This window comes from Lissotriton helveticus, chromosome 1_1, assembly GCF_964261635.1.
Source record: "Lissotriton helveticus chromosome 1_1, aLisHel1.1, whole genome shotgun sequence".
In the NCBI taxonomy this organism is placed as follows: Eukaryota; Metazoa; Chordata; class Amphibia; order Caudata; family Salamandridae; genus Lissotriton; species Lissotriton helveticus.
Window position 1 is genome coordinate 1472532200 of NC_136057.1, and position 15838 is coordinate 1472548037.

The window sequence follows — 15838 nt, forward strand, 5'->3', positions numbered from 1 at the left end:
GCATGTTGCCCGGTTTACCATATCTAGTAACTGTGTCAGCCAGGGTCACTTGCTGTATGCAAGTATTGTTTCCAAAAACTAAGACAGACCGGGAGTCGCCGTTATGGCCTTCACTGAACATCTCGCCTATACGAATTGATACTTTAAGCAGAATGAAAGCCATTCTTTTACAGAAAACTGTGCCACTGACCTCAGCCAAAGAGACCTATGATCTGCAAGTCACAAGGACTTCTGCAGAGATACATGCCCTCTTAACTACAAATTGCCCTATACATTTCTCGGAAATGTTAAGTCATATCTTAAACATGTCTGATACGAGTGGTATTGTACATGTATTTAAGACAGTATTTTATGGACTGTTAGCATCTTTTGAAGCAGTCCTAGGAATATTTCCAAACTTTGTGCACTCTGTGTTTGGCGGATTGCCTCTCATTTTGGGACTTGCTGTAGGGATACTATTTTAGCTCCAACTGCTGTGATATGGCAAGTCAATCCACAAGTGACACCCAGTTCACCATGGAGACAACTCTACTGGCGGTGAAGTGTTGTGAGCGCATTGTTCAAATTTTGGGATTAACTTGTTTAAGAGAATTAAATACCACATGGTTTCTGTCATTCAGACCAATTTGGAAAGATTGCATCTTACCTATTCTGCGCTGCCTGCTATGCGGAGAAGAATGAGTGCTAGACACATGTCTGACACTCCCATCAGTCATGCCAACGGATGTTGATACTTTGCTTGAACCATTAACGACCCATGCACTGTGTTGTCCCCAGCGGCAACTAATTCTGATGACGGCATTCATTGAGATCTCACAGACGCAAATTGCAGACAGTAAGGTACGAGAGGAAACAGGCACACAGGTATCATCCACTATGAACATTGCTAATGTGACCACTTCACATCTATGTGTGGTTGATCTTCTTAACAAGGTAATCTAACTTTCACCAACAATGGTAGACGAATTCTTTACAGACTTAGAAGATTTGGGGCCAGATGTAGGTAGGCTTTTACCGGTCGGTAACGGCCGATTTCGTCCGTTACCGACCGGTAAATGGATTTTGAGATGTAGGGGGCATATTCTAACAGAATCGGTAAATTTACCGATCGGTAAATTTACCGATTCTGTAAATTACTGAATTGGTATTTTTACCGATTCGGTAAATTTGAGATGTAGGTGGGACTCTTCTGAGTCCCACAAGCCTTACCGATTCGGTATTTTACCATCAAATCCAATTTGATGGTAAAATACCGATTCCGGTGTGCATGCACATGTGTGCATGCACACCTCTGCTATGTGACAGGCAGACCTGCCCTTGGGGCATATATGCCTGCCACATGGCACCCGAGCCTGTTTTGGGGGGCCAGAGGGTGTCAAAGTGACACCCCCTGCACCCTTGTGAAATTCGGTATTTACCGATTCGGTAAATACCGAATCGGTAATGCCCATTCAATCCTATGGGCTTCAAAGCCCATAGGAATGAATGGGCATTACCGGTCGGTATTTACCGAATCGGTAAATACCGAATTTTACCGATTCAGAAAAAAACCATCTGGATTGTCCTACATCTCCCCCTTCATATTTACCACCTCTTAAATACCGATTCGGTATGATTCGGTATTTAAGAGGTGGTAAATTAAAATTACCTACATCTGGCCCTTTATGTTTTCTCCAAACAATAACACTGACTTTTGATTCGGCACACAGTGTTCTGAGAGACTTTGAATTCGACCTTCATTTTTCAAAACAAAGTTCTAACTTTGGAACTCTTTGTTCTATGAAGTTTAATACTTCCAAATTTGTATTTTTCATATTTTGGGCACAAAGTAATCTGCTTAAAGTAGAACTATTCATAGAGAACTAGAATTCTTTGAAAAACTTCCAGAGACAATATTTGACCTTATCCTCATACCAACAGTTATATGTAATATGACATGGAATGGTTTCGGCACCTTTTTATTCTGTATTAACGAGCCATTTCATAAAAATATTTTTGTGATTCAGTCAGTCAGTCAGTCAGAATACTTTATTTCGATAAATCAATATCATAAAAAGACAATGGAACTATACAAAATATACAATTAAATACACTCGTTAATACAGAATAAAAACAGAGTCATAGTCCAATTAAAAATCATCCAGGAATATTCATACAATGAAAGTTTCATCGATTAAAAACACAATAAATAGAATAAAAACATTAACCCTTTTGAGTACCCCCCTGACAATTTTTGGAGTACAATCATCATAAATATATACATCCAAATGTATTTCTGTACAATTAGTCAAACAATTTTTCTTATTTCTAATCCTTACAGCACCCACCAAAAAGCTTGCAACATGAAACATGATCCTAGAGGACTGTAATAATTGCAAGTAAAGGAGGGCAGGCTTGACCTGCAGAAAGCCCCCCTCCTTAAGTATTGGGACCAAAAATGTCATCCTTAATTCCATGTAGTGACGACAGAACATCAAAAAATGCAATGTGTTCTGGATGGAAAAGTTGTCACAGGAACACGGCGGTGCTTTTTCGGGGGTACTCCAGGAAGGAAACAGTCCTAAATTCAAGTGTATCAAATTTAAACGGAAACGGGTTAGGAGAAACCTATGGAAGGGACGATTCACCACATTAAGGTAGGTTTCAGGACCACATGAACTGGCAATAATGAGATTAGCCCTTACAGTAGGTTTTTTTAATTCGCGTTCCTCTCTCTCCAGAGACAGCAAATTTACCATTGCTCCCTTAATTAGAGCAATATCCTTTAGTCTTATTAACTCCGGAGAGGAGAAAAGCTCCGGTCTCCCAAGTTTGGTCAGGGTATTTTTAATGTAAGTCAACCACTCACTCTTGCTATAGTTTTCTATAAGGAGACAATCTTTCATGATAGTGTGGTTCAGGGAGATTTCCTGGTTCATCCAGGTCTTCAACCAGCATAATACAGGAGCCATACTTATCATGTCAGAAATAAAGCCTACCCCCAATTCAGAATGGATAGTATATGAGGGCGTAGACTGTGGCACTGAAAGGACTGATCTCATACATTTATTTTCGGTCACCTGTAAACAATCAGGGGAACTAGATCCCCATATTGAGCTGCCATATGTGGCTACTGAGAGGCATTTTGCCTTATAGATCTTCATTAGTGCTGCTATAGGCCTAGCCCCAAGTTTTTTCGTAAAGCCCTGGAGTGCAGAGGTAGTTCTTGCAAAGGAGATGTTTCTATTTTTAAGCTGCGGGCCCCAATTCCCTCTCTCATCAAATGTAATCCCCAGATAGGGGAATGTGGGCACCCTGCTAAGTTCTTCTTTGCCACAGAAAAAAGTTTTAGACTGCTTTTTCCTAGAGCACTTCTCCATAATCATGATTTGGGACTTTTTTACATTTATTTTAAGATCCAAGGGTCCCATAAAGTTCCCAAATACATCCAGAAGCCGCTGTAATCCAACCCCTGTCCGTGAAAGAAGGACAGCGTCATCCGCGTAGAGGAGAACTGGGATACCCAGTTCCCCTATGCGCGGTATGTCAAGGGTAGCCTCCTTTAGAGCAGGTTCATGGGCATTTATATATCCCATAAAAAGAAGCGGGGCCAGGATACACCCTTGCCTGACCCCCCTTTCCGAGTTAAAATAACTAGTATAGCGCCCCTCGGCAGTAACCCTGACGGAGGCCAAAAGGCCAGAATATAAGTCTGCCAGGAGGTCAACTAAGGCCCGATCAAGACCCATGTTGATTAAGATTTGCCATAGCTTGGCCCTGTTTACAAGGTCAAATGCCGAAGAGAGGTCCATGAACCCCAGGTACATTGACCCCTCCTTGACCTTGGTAAATTTGTCCACTAACATTTGCAAGTTAAGGCATTGGTCTAATGTGCTCCTTTTTGTTCTAAACCCATACTGTAAATTGGACAGGAGCCCTCTGTCATTGATCCAGTCTGTAATTTTGTTCAAGATTACCCGCCCTAAAATTTTGACCGAGGAATCTATTAGAGAGATAGGTCGATAACAAGAGGGGTCCTGCCTATCTCCCTTCTTAAAGACTGGTATAATAATGGATTTTTTCCATGAGACCGGTATATTATTTTGGTTTAAAGCGTTAAAAACACTACACAGGATCTTAGACCAGAATTTTGGGGCGCACTGAAAAACATCCGCGGGGACCCCGTCGGGGCCTGGGGCCTTATTTTTTAATGTCAGCTCAATAGCTCTTTCAATCTCTTCAGCCTCAAAAATCACCTGGCACCCTACAGATCCAACATGGGTATTAGCCATTCGACTTTCAGGGCCTGGGGTAGAGTATATTTCCTCAAAATTAGATATCCAGCCCTCGTCTGGAATGTTAGACTCAAGGGGAGTGTTCTCCTCTCCAGAGAATAACGGTTGATTTACAATTTTCCAGAACAGCCCACTGTCTCTAAGAGTCTCAGGGGCAAGTAATTGTGACCAGGCCTCATCTTTCAACTCCTTTTTCCTCTCTAAGATTACTTTCTTATAAGCAGATCTTAGAATAGCTATTTGGGCTCTGTCCTTAGGGGTCGCTTTTAGGGCCGTCAGTAAAACTCTGTGTGCCCTAGAGCATTTTTTGTCAAACCATCTTTTACCATGGTTTGTCCTCTGACTAGGGCCTACATGTAAAGTTAAATTAATTTGTCTACAGATATTATCAAAGGCAGTGACCACCTCTGTATTTTGGGCCTGATTCTCAAGGCATATGGCCACATCGTCCTCAACCTTTTCCAAAACTTCCTGCAAAAAGGTTTCAGGGACTATGTTTGACCATTTTAGCCTCCGACCTTGATCTTTTACAGCCACGCTTTGACCACCCTTATGAGTTACAGATTTCAGGGTTAATAGATCCACAGACTTTATCTCTATTAACACTGGGTTGTGGTCACTAAAGACCGATACCTCCGTCTTATATCTTAGTACCTTACACAACATAAAAGAAGTCATAAAAATATAATCAATTATAGTGCCTTCGTCTGTTCCTTTAAAAGTAGGGGGCCTAGGATCACTATCCCCGCAACCAGATTCGTAAAGATTCCATCTCGCCAGAAAATTTTCAAGTGCTTCCCCCCTCTTAGAATGTTCAAAATGCATAGATGAAGAATATGGTGGACCTTCTATTTCATTACTGGCACACAGTTGGTTACAGGGATGGATATTAAAGTCCCCTAAGAATATTAATTCAAAAGTATTCAAATTTGTACTATAGACTGACAAAAATTTCTCCAATGAGTCTAGGTTAGTCCTGGTACATTCATTGGCACATGAATTATAAAAATTAATTTAAAAAACTTGGGAGTATCAGAATATGATAACTCAACAATTAAACAGTTCTGAGAACCTGAATTACACTGGCTTAGTGTGCCATTTAAGTCAAGTTTGAATAGACTTAGTAAACCTCCCTTGGCTCTACCAGCCGCACTGCATGTTGCTGTAATAGAAAAGTGTCTGTACCCATCCAAAGAAAAGCTATTAGTCTGGTCCCAAGTCTATTGAAAAGCTATAATGTCATAAGTTTTTAGTGAATTAGTCCAGGTATCATTCCCTACTTTAGCCTTAATGCCAGCAATGTTCCAAGTCATTATTCTAGCTATAGGGTGAGGAGGCTTTATATTAGTCCTTTGATCGATTGGCTGTCAATCATTTTCCTCCAAAGAAGCTAGAGGGGCATATCGATTGGCCAGTGGGAGGGGTTGATCAAATTGGTTATAGTTCCTGGACAGCCTATAGCAGTATGGGTCCTGACTGATTGGTGGTTGAATTCCAAAATGGGGAGGAGGGGTAACAAAGCAGTGCTTAGGGAGATGTTGAAATGGTTTACGCTGGTCAGTGTTTAGATGTGTGGTAGTATTAAGATAATTATAAATGAAACCAAGAGGGCGTGCACATACGATGTTATCACTAGTTAATAGGGAGGCCGCTCTAAGCAGTACTGTAGCAACATGCTGCGGATACTTAAAGTTAACGATGATGCAGTCCCCCCTACCATTTTTCCTAGAGTTTCCTATCCAGCTGACTCTGCGGGTTGATATAATGTCGTTGGAAAAGGCAAGGGGAAACCTACAATTCCTGTTCAACCATGATAAACATTTATTTTTTAGGGAGTCATGGGTCTCCGGCCTCGACTCACTAAGATAGGAATCCCCCTCTGGTACATTTGTAAGTACTACTATGTAGGGTGCGCAATCTGGTGGCAGATTAACTGAGCATCTTTTCTTTACTGCACTCCTCCCTTCATTGTTTCTCCCTATTATAGTAGATTGGTTACTAGGAGTCATGAGCGGTGGCTGAGTAACTTGTACAGATGGTTGGCAAATAGTGGCCGGTAAAGGGGGCGATTGCTGACTGGAGCAATTTGAACTGTGTGTGCAGTATGAGTCAGCCTCTTCCCCCCCTCACGGGATACAACAGCTTCCTTGTTTATGTTTTCGTCGGCCTTTACACTCTGATTTACTTTAATCTGGGTTAGATGAGAGTTCAAAAGGCCACCCAATCTGGTTACTTCCTTTGTTACCTCATCTAGTTTTGCCACAAGAGGTTTAATCATGATTTCTAGTTTGGATTCAATAATAGTAGCCAGCAAATCAATTTGATCAGGGTTCAAATTAAACAACTCGACCTGGGTTGAGGTATCGATTACTCCCCCAGAGCTAATGGATGTAGACCCAGCTTTTTGAGGTTTCCTATTCCCCCGCTTAGCAGCTTGCTTCCTACAGGCTCTAACTACTCTCCGTACCGGGGAGGGTGCCGGCGTACATGTCGGGGAGGGTTGTAGTGAAATATCCAGAGGATTATACCGCTCCACCTGAGTTTGTACTATGAGTGCAGATGAATCATGTTCAATGATTATTCGCGGGTCTTCTATGCAACTGCGTTCTAGTGAGGGAGTAACCGGGGGGGCGCCCTGACTTGTAGATGAAGCCGGAGGACTTATCCGATTTAAAGAAAGGCGCCTCTCTTTATTAATTTTATTTACTACTTTTACCAAGTTGTTGTCCACAGTGCTCGTCGTATGAGGGGTCTTTGCCGACCTAAGTTTGGACATTATAGGGATCTAACAGATGAATACGATGCAATTTAAAACAAAACCAACCACTATTGCTTACACAGGTTCAGTTATAAGCCACAACATCAATAAAACCTAACTGAATGACTCACAATTTAAAGCAAAAAAGTCTTACAGGTTTGTGGGGTTTAGGGGTCGTAACAACCAAGGTCCATGGCCCAGCCCAGCCTCGTTTGGCCTCTGATGGCCACAGACAGCCCGCCCTCTGCCCGGGCTCAGGCCGGCTCAGCCCGCATGCGTCCCGCGACGCGGGAGGAAGGGCTGTCTGAAGTACGCCTCCGGGCGGAAGCCCCAGCTGTCAGGCGGTGTCCCCGCAAAGCAGGGGACGCTGGGAATTGTAGTTTGTCCTGCCCCTCTCAGCGGCCGCGGATGGTCTGCGGCGGCGGGGGCAAGCAGAGCTGGCTGGAGACCTGGAAATGCGGCGAACAGGTAACGCTGACCCCAGAGCCGGTAAAAATGTTCCCCGCTCCACCGGAGGAAGGGCTGTCTGAAGTACGCCTCCGGGCGGAAGCCCCAGCTGTCAGGCGGCGTCCCCGCAAAGCAGGGGATGCTGGGAATTGTAGTTTGTCCTGCCCTGCCCCTCTCAGCGGCCGTGGATGGTCTGCGTCGGCGGGGCAAGCAGAGCAGGCTGGAGACCTGGAAATGCGGCGAACAGGTAACGCTGACCCCAGAGCCGGTAAAAATGTTCCCCGTTCCACCGGAGGAAGGGCTGTCTGAAGTACGCCTCCGGGCGGAAGCCCCAGCTGTCAGGCGGCGTCCCCGCGAAGCAGGGGACGCTGGGAATTGTAGTTTGTCCTGCCCTGCCCCTCTCAGTGGCCGCGGATGGTCTGCGGCGGCGGGGGCAAGCAGAGCTGGCTGGAGACCTGGAAATGTGGCGAACAGGTAACGCTGACCCCAGAGCCGGTAAAAATGTTCATTCAGACAGCATTTACAAATGACAACTCTATGATTAGAATGAAACATTGCTGTGAATGCGTACAGCACCAATGCGCTTTTGTGTACAACCAGTACCATTGTATTTTTATGTGTTTTGGGTGGGTTTTAACACATCATGTTTAGAAATGTTTAATGTGTTTAGAACTTAGTAATGTTGCACATAAGAAAGTGGAGTGGGTGTTGTATGGCGTTTTAGATTCCGAATGAATTTTCCCGATTCATGCTCTTATATAGGTACAATTCACGTTGCCCTTATATAGGCTTAGGAATCAAGCCCTTCTTTAGGCATAGCCCATGCAACCCAAATACAGGCATGGCTACTTCCATCTGTTCACCAAACGTCTCAACGATTTCTTGGAAAACCAGCTTAAGCCATTAGGGACTTCCCCTTGCTTGAATATTAATTTCTCCATGAACTCAAGTAGTTGTACAATGAACATCTATTCCTTAGGGCAGTGGTTCCCAAACTGTGCGCCGCGGCGCCCTGGTGCGCCGCGGCGCCCTGGTGCGCCACTAAATCCAGCCAGGGGCGCCACGGTCGCAGTTGCTAAAAGAATCAATCAGGAATTACAATGGCCATTTGTATGCACGTCACCTCTCACTCTGCTGCTGCAGCCTTAGGCCCTTCGGATGCAGGGAGGGGGAGGGAGGAAGGAAGTCAGCAAGAGTTTCTAACTCCTCACGAGCCCTGATCGGAGGCTGCGTGCAGCAGCCTGTCTTCAGTTAGTTCACAAGGAGAGCAGTGCACGGGTCGGGTAGTGAGAGCACTGAGCACCTGGAAACGGATATAGGAACTCTCGTAGGTGTGCCTGGACAATTAGAATGCAGTCATTGTTTTTAAATATATATTTTTTAGTATTTCAAAGACATTACAACCAAGCGCATAGTTGAACAAGACAGTGAACCATACTGGCAGAGCCAGCAGTTACTAAGATGTTGAATAGAGACGTCTCATTACAGACAACACCAAACAAAAGACTAATACAAAGGAGCATATTCTGCATACTTAATCAAGTAAAATAGAAATAGTAAGTAGATAGCAGCAATCTCAGGAAGTACAATCAAAGCAATATTACTGGTATAGAGGTACATTCTTTACCCTCACAAGGAATATCTTGGGTTAAAATTGTAAAAATTGATGCTTGTATAGCGCGCTACTCACCCACAAGGGTCTCAAGGCGCTTGTACGAATACCGCTGTGGAACCCATCCTGGCTTTCCTTGTGAGGTGCCCACTCCTGGGCACCCCCAAGGTGGAGGCCAGGCATCCTTAGCGTTGGGGGGGCCGTTGTGGAGATTAAGCAAGCTATTGCCCAGAGTTGCAGAGTGGGACTCCATGATTGGAATAGGCACCGAGGCGAGAATTATCAGGTCCGTGGAATTTTGAGCCCAAGACCCGCCGAGGCGGGGAATTGAACCCTGGTCCCGGACTAGACCTCTGCATCAGGGTCTGCCGCTCTAACCATTGAGCCACACTTCTCCACCGGGTTGTACACAATACCCGGCCAACACGTGGAAAAATCAATTAGCAATGTACGGGTGTATGTCGTTCCTTCTGAGGTCAATGGTATGGGACTGTAGGTAACCTTTCAGTGGTTGCCAAATGTCACAGGGGTGTGATGTAGCAGTCATTTTGTTTTTAAATTATTTATGTCTATTATATTTGTTTCTGAAACCGGTTCCAGAAATAACCATAAATAGAAACTTTTACTAACCCGGAGCTTGCAATATGCATTTATCACACACTTTCGGCTAACTAGCCTCACACTTAAACTTATAAGCACTATGTCAGTTAGATTATATTCATGGGTTTGATGAAGAGGGTCCCCAAATTCAGTTAAATCTCCATTTTCTCACTTGTACTTACCGCCAAGGTGCAGGACATTCCTATTATTTTCAGGGATTAAAATGGAAGTCCTACCGAGTTCGACCTTACATTCTTCACCCACCATCAAAAAATTGTAATGTAATGGGGAGCCGCGGCCAATGGCCAATTGGTCAAAGGAGCCGCGGGTCAAAAAAGTTTGGGAACCACTGCCTTAGGGGTTCATTCATGACGTTCATATGCCCGATTTTACGTCAATACTGGCATTCCTAAACACCTTCAAGGTATAAATATCCCTTCACTTGCTATGGGAAAGCACGGTGGTTCGGAGCACTTAGACGACCTACTTGCCCGACGCAGCTCGCTACAGCATGTACCGAAGGAAGCCGACTCTCCAGCTGACGCACTGATCAGGAAGCTGCCCTCCTCTGCTGAGAAATCCAGCTCCAGTGTTTCTGACTCCCCTTGCGGGGTGTTGGGCAATCGAGTCCCGAGACAAAGATACCAGACCTCCTTCATTCTAAGGTATGGAGCTGATTAGAACCTAGAGAAACCGTTGGTAGATTCTTGACAAAAACTAAACGTATGCTAAAGACCATGCTTACTTCTTCCCTCGTACTAGACCTAGGTTAGGTACATTGGGGTAGGCGTATTTTAGAAGCACCAGTTGAGTATTTTAGCCTGTGTTATTTATGTATGTATTTTTATATGGCTTAGAAACCATACAATGCTATTACAGTATTATTTTATAATTCTTGCTGTAAGCATTATACTTTGCATTCTGTCTAACGATTGTAGCAGTTCACCTCTCTTGCATGAGAAAGAAGACTGTTCAATAAACCTTTTATTGAAAACGCCTGCCTCACTATTTCTTGCAAACTCTGTAGAAACGAAGCATGCACGATTGACTGAGTGAAATACTTATCTATTGTTTCCACGACTCTGAAGATAGTTATTCCAGTCCTAGGGAAACAACGTGTCTTGATTATGCGGTTGTCAGAAGCTAATCCCTTCTTGTGAATTTGAGAAAGTTTCTAGTGACTGCTGAGCTAGCTGGCACTCACAATTAAGTTTTGTATTTTCAATAGAGACCTACTGGCCTAAGTCCTACGTCATATCTATAGGATATATTATTCCAATGTGCAGAGCCTATTGGGAATATAGGAACTACACTACAACCATACTCCATTCTATGCCACTTCAATCTAGGCCACTCCGTGCCACTCCTTTCTATACCACACCACTCTACGACACTCTGTGCCATTCTACTACACTCTATGACACTCCCTGCCACCTTACTCCAGTCTGTGCTACTCCATGGCACTGCCACTCCACTCTACAGCACTCCATTCTGCAACACTTTACACCACTCTGTACCCCGCCACTCTGAGCCCCTCTACTCTGTGACACTCTATTTTATTGAACTCTACTGCACTCTATGCCACTCTATGCCACTGCACTCTATGACAGTCTACTCCACTCCACTCTAGGACACTTTACGATACTCTACAATACTACACTCTGACACTCTACCCCACTATATGCCACTCCACTCTACACCACTTCACTCAAGGCCACTCTGCTCCACTCTATGCCACTCCAGTCTACTCCACTCCACTCTATGACTGTACTCTATTCTACACAGCTCCACGACACCCTACTCTATACCAGTCTATGACACTCCACTCTACCCCCTTCACTCTATGACACTTTATTCCACTCTATGTTCCTCCACTCTACCACACTCCACAACACCAGGGCAGGACTGGCCATAGTGTGCACTGGGCATTTCCCCAGTGGGCTGATGGGGTGAGGGCCGGTTTTGTGCCGTGGAGGCCAATTTTGTCACTGGGGGCCAGTTCTGCTGCAGTGCTGCAATATCAGCCCCCCTGGTAACAAAAGCGGGAGCTGTGCTTCTTGTTAGCACCCCCTACCTCACTCCCTGGGCCGGTCGAGCAGCAATCTGCCAGGGGTGGTTGCTGTTCTCAGTCCCGCCCTGCACGACACTCCAGTCCGTGACACTCCACACGACTGTACTCCAATCTTCACCACTCCAATCTATGACACTCAACTCTACACCACTCTACTCGAAGCGTCTAACTTTTAGCCATGCTGGAGAGTAGCCACACTGGTGTACAACATGCCTAGAACACATTTGCAAAGCCATTAGCTCTTGCAGAGGCGAGACCTATTGGCTTGCCAATGCTTGTTTCTCAGTTCTAAAGTCTGGATTTTAAAGTCTGGCAGGCAGTCACTCAGCCACTCATTCCGATACTCATAATTGATAATCACTGTTATGATTGGCCTTCCTCAGTCACAATCACTAGTAGGGACTTGAGTGGCTCGGGTGAGCATTCAGTGACTCGTGGTCACTTAGGGCCCCTTTACGAAGCCGGTTGGATGAGCGACCCACGTGTTGCAAACTGGACTGACCCCACAAGGAGTCGGCGGTCCCGCTTTATAAAAATTAAGATGCGACCGCAAGGTGTATCTTTCCTAAAGCGCTTGTGCTTCGGTCGGGCCGCCTGTATCATAACACAGCGGGGAGGCGATGCCTCAGATGACGGTGGAACCGTGGCACGCCACCAAGGAGCTGTCAAATGGCCTTCCACTCGACACCGTAATGGGGCACTTAGTTAGTCATTCACAAAATCAGTGACAACAGCCTCGCAGCCATTCAGTAGCTCATAGTATGTCAGTCACAGTACCTAGTGCCCCTTCCCTCTGAGTTGTAACTCGTGTGTGTTCTGATATTCCTGAAAAGTAACGAGCTTATTTGGCCAATAGTCACTCATGTTCGTTTGATAGCCACTGACACTCTGCTCAGGATACGAAACTGAGGACAAAACACGGTATTCGTTTGCAGAGCCGGGGGCTGTCGAGTTGTAGGATCATTCTAGCATCGTGGATAGACTGGCAATGGCGCGTGAGGGATAATCGCTGCCCCACAGCCCTCGTGATCATCGGAATGCCTTTTGAAGTCATGACAGTGCCAGGGAACTGAAGGGGGGGGGAGAGTGAGGGAGAGAGAGAGAGTCTGAGCATCTGCTACATGCATCCGCGTGCAACCTGCGGCCGTTAGTTCTCACCCGAGTGTGATGTGTAATTCCGCCATTGCAGAGAGCTGCATGTAGGAATGATAGCTCAGTAGGGCCATGCACCTTCTGCAGAGATTTGAGTCAGCCTTTATTTAGTTAGAAAGGTGTCCTGGTTAGTTTGCAAGCGAGTCGTGGTAGGGTGACCAGATTTCACGGATTTGCCTGGACATTCCCGGTGTTCAGAGGACTGTCCCGGTGCTTTCTGTAATTGTTAAAATACATGGTTTTGGGAACAAAGGTCAGGTCGTCCTGCAAATGAGAGTTGAAAGGTATACTCTCTTTAAGTAATGTATCTGTTTCAGGGGCGCAGGAGGACGTCAGCTGCGTGCACGCGGCAGCAGAGGGGAGACAGGGGGGCTCAGGGTGAAGGACGTGCCATAGGTAATGTTATGTACGCCGCCGCGTAGCTAGGGAATGCACAGCTTTTCAAGGCAACGCAAAAATCGGGACAGGCTATAGAAGTAAGTCTATTTTTATGTCTGGATATTCCCAGATTTTGCTTATCAAAATCTGTTCCCCCTAGTCGTGGGCATAAGGTGGCCCTCAGAGAATGTCTCTCGGTGGTTCTTCTATTGTACTATAAGTGGGTCCAAAGCAGTGGGGTAACAAAGCCCCCCCCTAATGCGGGGCGGCCCCCAATCTTCAGGGGCCCCCTCAGCACAGCGCCCTGTTCTGAGAGCTCGCGAGAGAGTCCGAGGGTGGGCCCTTCATGCAGGGCTTTAAGTTGGATGAAAAAACTGTGGGGTCTCTCACAGGGGTCGTGGCCTATATAATTAAGGGCGTGGCTTAAAACAGGCATTTCAAAAAATCTGTGCTCAGCATAATTGGCCGCCCAACGGGTATTTTGCTGCTTCTGTTATTGCCCCCACAAATATAATACAAGTAACATTACACCTACAACAAGCCAGGACAATTGGCTTTGTCTAAGGTTGTTAGTTGCATACAATAAATACTACATGCATACATACAACTATGGCTTTGTTGTAGATAATGTTGAAAATGCTTTAGTTGTTGCGCGAGAGGTTGTGGCCTAAAGGCTAGAGCTGCCAACTTTGCAGATGAGGAAGTAGGTTTGAGTCTCAGTGTCGGCCCAACATCCTGTTTTTCTGGGCAAATCACTTAACCGCCTGTGCCTATCAAAAAATAAATTATGTACTTGTTGGTGCTCATGTAAAAAACATTTTCAGTTTAGTAATACAGAACTGCAAAAAAATAAAAGTTACATAAAAAACAGTGAACTACTGCAGAGTTAAGATTTTCTCTTCCATTCTGAGAGTGAGGGCGAAAATGAAAATCCCGATAAGGGTCCACTTTACAAGTCCCACACATTTACATTTACATCTCGGCGCCTGCTTTTAAGGACCCGCCCCACTTAAAGCCCTGCCTCCATGTACTTTGCAAGCTTCCTTAGCCACTGGTCCAAAGGCGGTGCTCAGGAGAGGCTGGAGTGTCCATGGGGCGTGTCCATGCTCCCGAGGGGCCTCTTATAAGAGGGCGCGTGGGGCAGCTGGTCCCAGTTCTGGTTTCAGCATGGCTGGTGGAAGGATGCAGAGTGTGGCGCGGTGGGCTGCCTGGTGGATGCTCTTGGCGGCGGCAGCTGCTGCTCAGAACAGTGAGTACCCGTCTCACATGTCACGCGCATCTACCTGCTCTTTCACGCTTGAAACGATTTAGCACCGTGCCTTCTTCCTCTGGGCCATATAGGCCAACAGTGGTTTCTACCTCCGTCACAGCAGATTGTTAAACACTGTGTCGGCCCGACTAGCAGTTTTTGGCTGACGTTTTCTTCTAAAGTAATATTTTCTGTAATTATGTAACTATTGATTCTCTAATTATCTATTATAACTTCAGATGCTCTTGTTTAGGTGAACATTGTATGTTTTGTGCTTCGTATAGGAGTTTTCTATAACGAATCTTGGTGGGGTGCGATGACACGCGTAAACAGCTAGTCCTTGGGCCCGTATTGAGTGCCCACGTTTGCTAGCTTCATCTATGGTTAGTTTCCGGTACTTGTAGTCAATTTTTAAATTCAGGACTAAAAGTACCAGAATTCAAAGCGCACTAGAGGACGGGATAGGCTGCCCGTGCTTTGATGTGGAAGACCTGGGAGCGCAGTACCTTGAACCTGGTACAGGTGTGTTCCATCTCTAGCACAGATTGGGCGCTTTCTTGAGGCGACAGTTGCTGTTCCGATTGGTTGCCAGATGGTACACTGGATTGTTGCTTTGATTTTACAGGTTAATAACCTGAGTAACGCCCCGTTCTGTTGCTGCGACCACACATGCTAATGCAGAAAGCACGGTTGCTGTAGTAAAGATGGCTTCCTAGCTGAGTTACAGAGGCGAATCTACTTGGGGTTTCGTGCCCCACCTCCCAAATAAGGAACTCTCCCCCTGCGGGGGACCACCTTACTGCAACTTATAGTGAAGTATCTCCAGACTAGAACTCTTCACCTACTAATAATTGGCGGCTTCAAAGGAAGCACGATATGCCTAAAAACCCCAGAGTGCACTAGGCTATCGCGCACTAGTCTTGGTCCGGAAACTGTGTCCATAGCGACCTAGGTTGTAACTGCACTAAACCTGCTGGGGCTTGGAGGCCAGTGCTTGTGATGGGATGCGTGACGCGAGAGCACCTGGGTGTTAATGGCAGAATCTTCTAGAGTTTTTTTTTGGGGGGGGGGGGGGGGTCGCCTTAAGGACACGGGGCTTCGCGGGCGTTTGTGCCTTGCTCTTGGAGGCTGGTGCGTATGTTTGGCTGTTGCAGCACTCCGCCTCTTGGCGCTTAGTGCGGGGCTGCAGTTGTGGGATTTTCCATGGAGGGGGTTCTGACCTGCCTGGTCCCTAGTAGGTAGTGTGGAATGGAGACTTTTCTTAGCGCACCCCCAGTTCAAATAGTCATTTAAGGTC

At 45.8% G+C, this 15838-nt stretch overlaps 1 protein-coding gene across 1 annotated transcript in view; it reads left to right on the top strand.

Annotated features, from left to right (window-relative positions):
• The first annotated feature begins 14426 nt into the window (after positions 1-14426).
• Positions 14427-15838, top strand: part of PMEL (premelanosome protein) — a 35115-nt gene continuing 33703 nt past the window's right edge. The window contains exon 1 of the mRNA XM_078686364.1: positions 14427-14541. Coding sequence (XP_078542490.1) covers positions 14460-14541 — 82 coding nt within the window. The 5' untranslated portion in view covers positions 14427-14459. The remainder of the gene's footprint in view (positions 14542-15838) is intronic.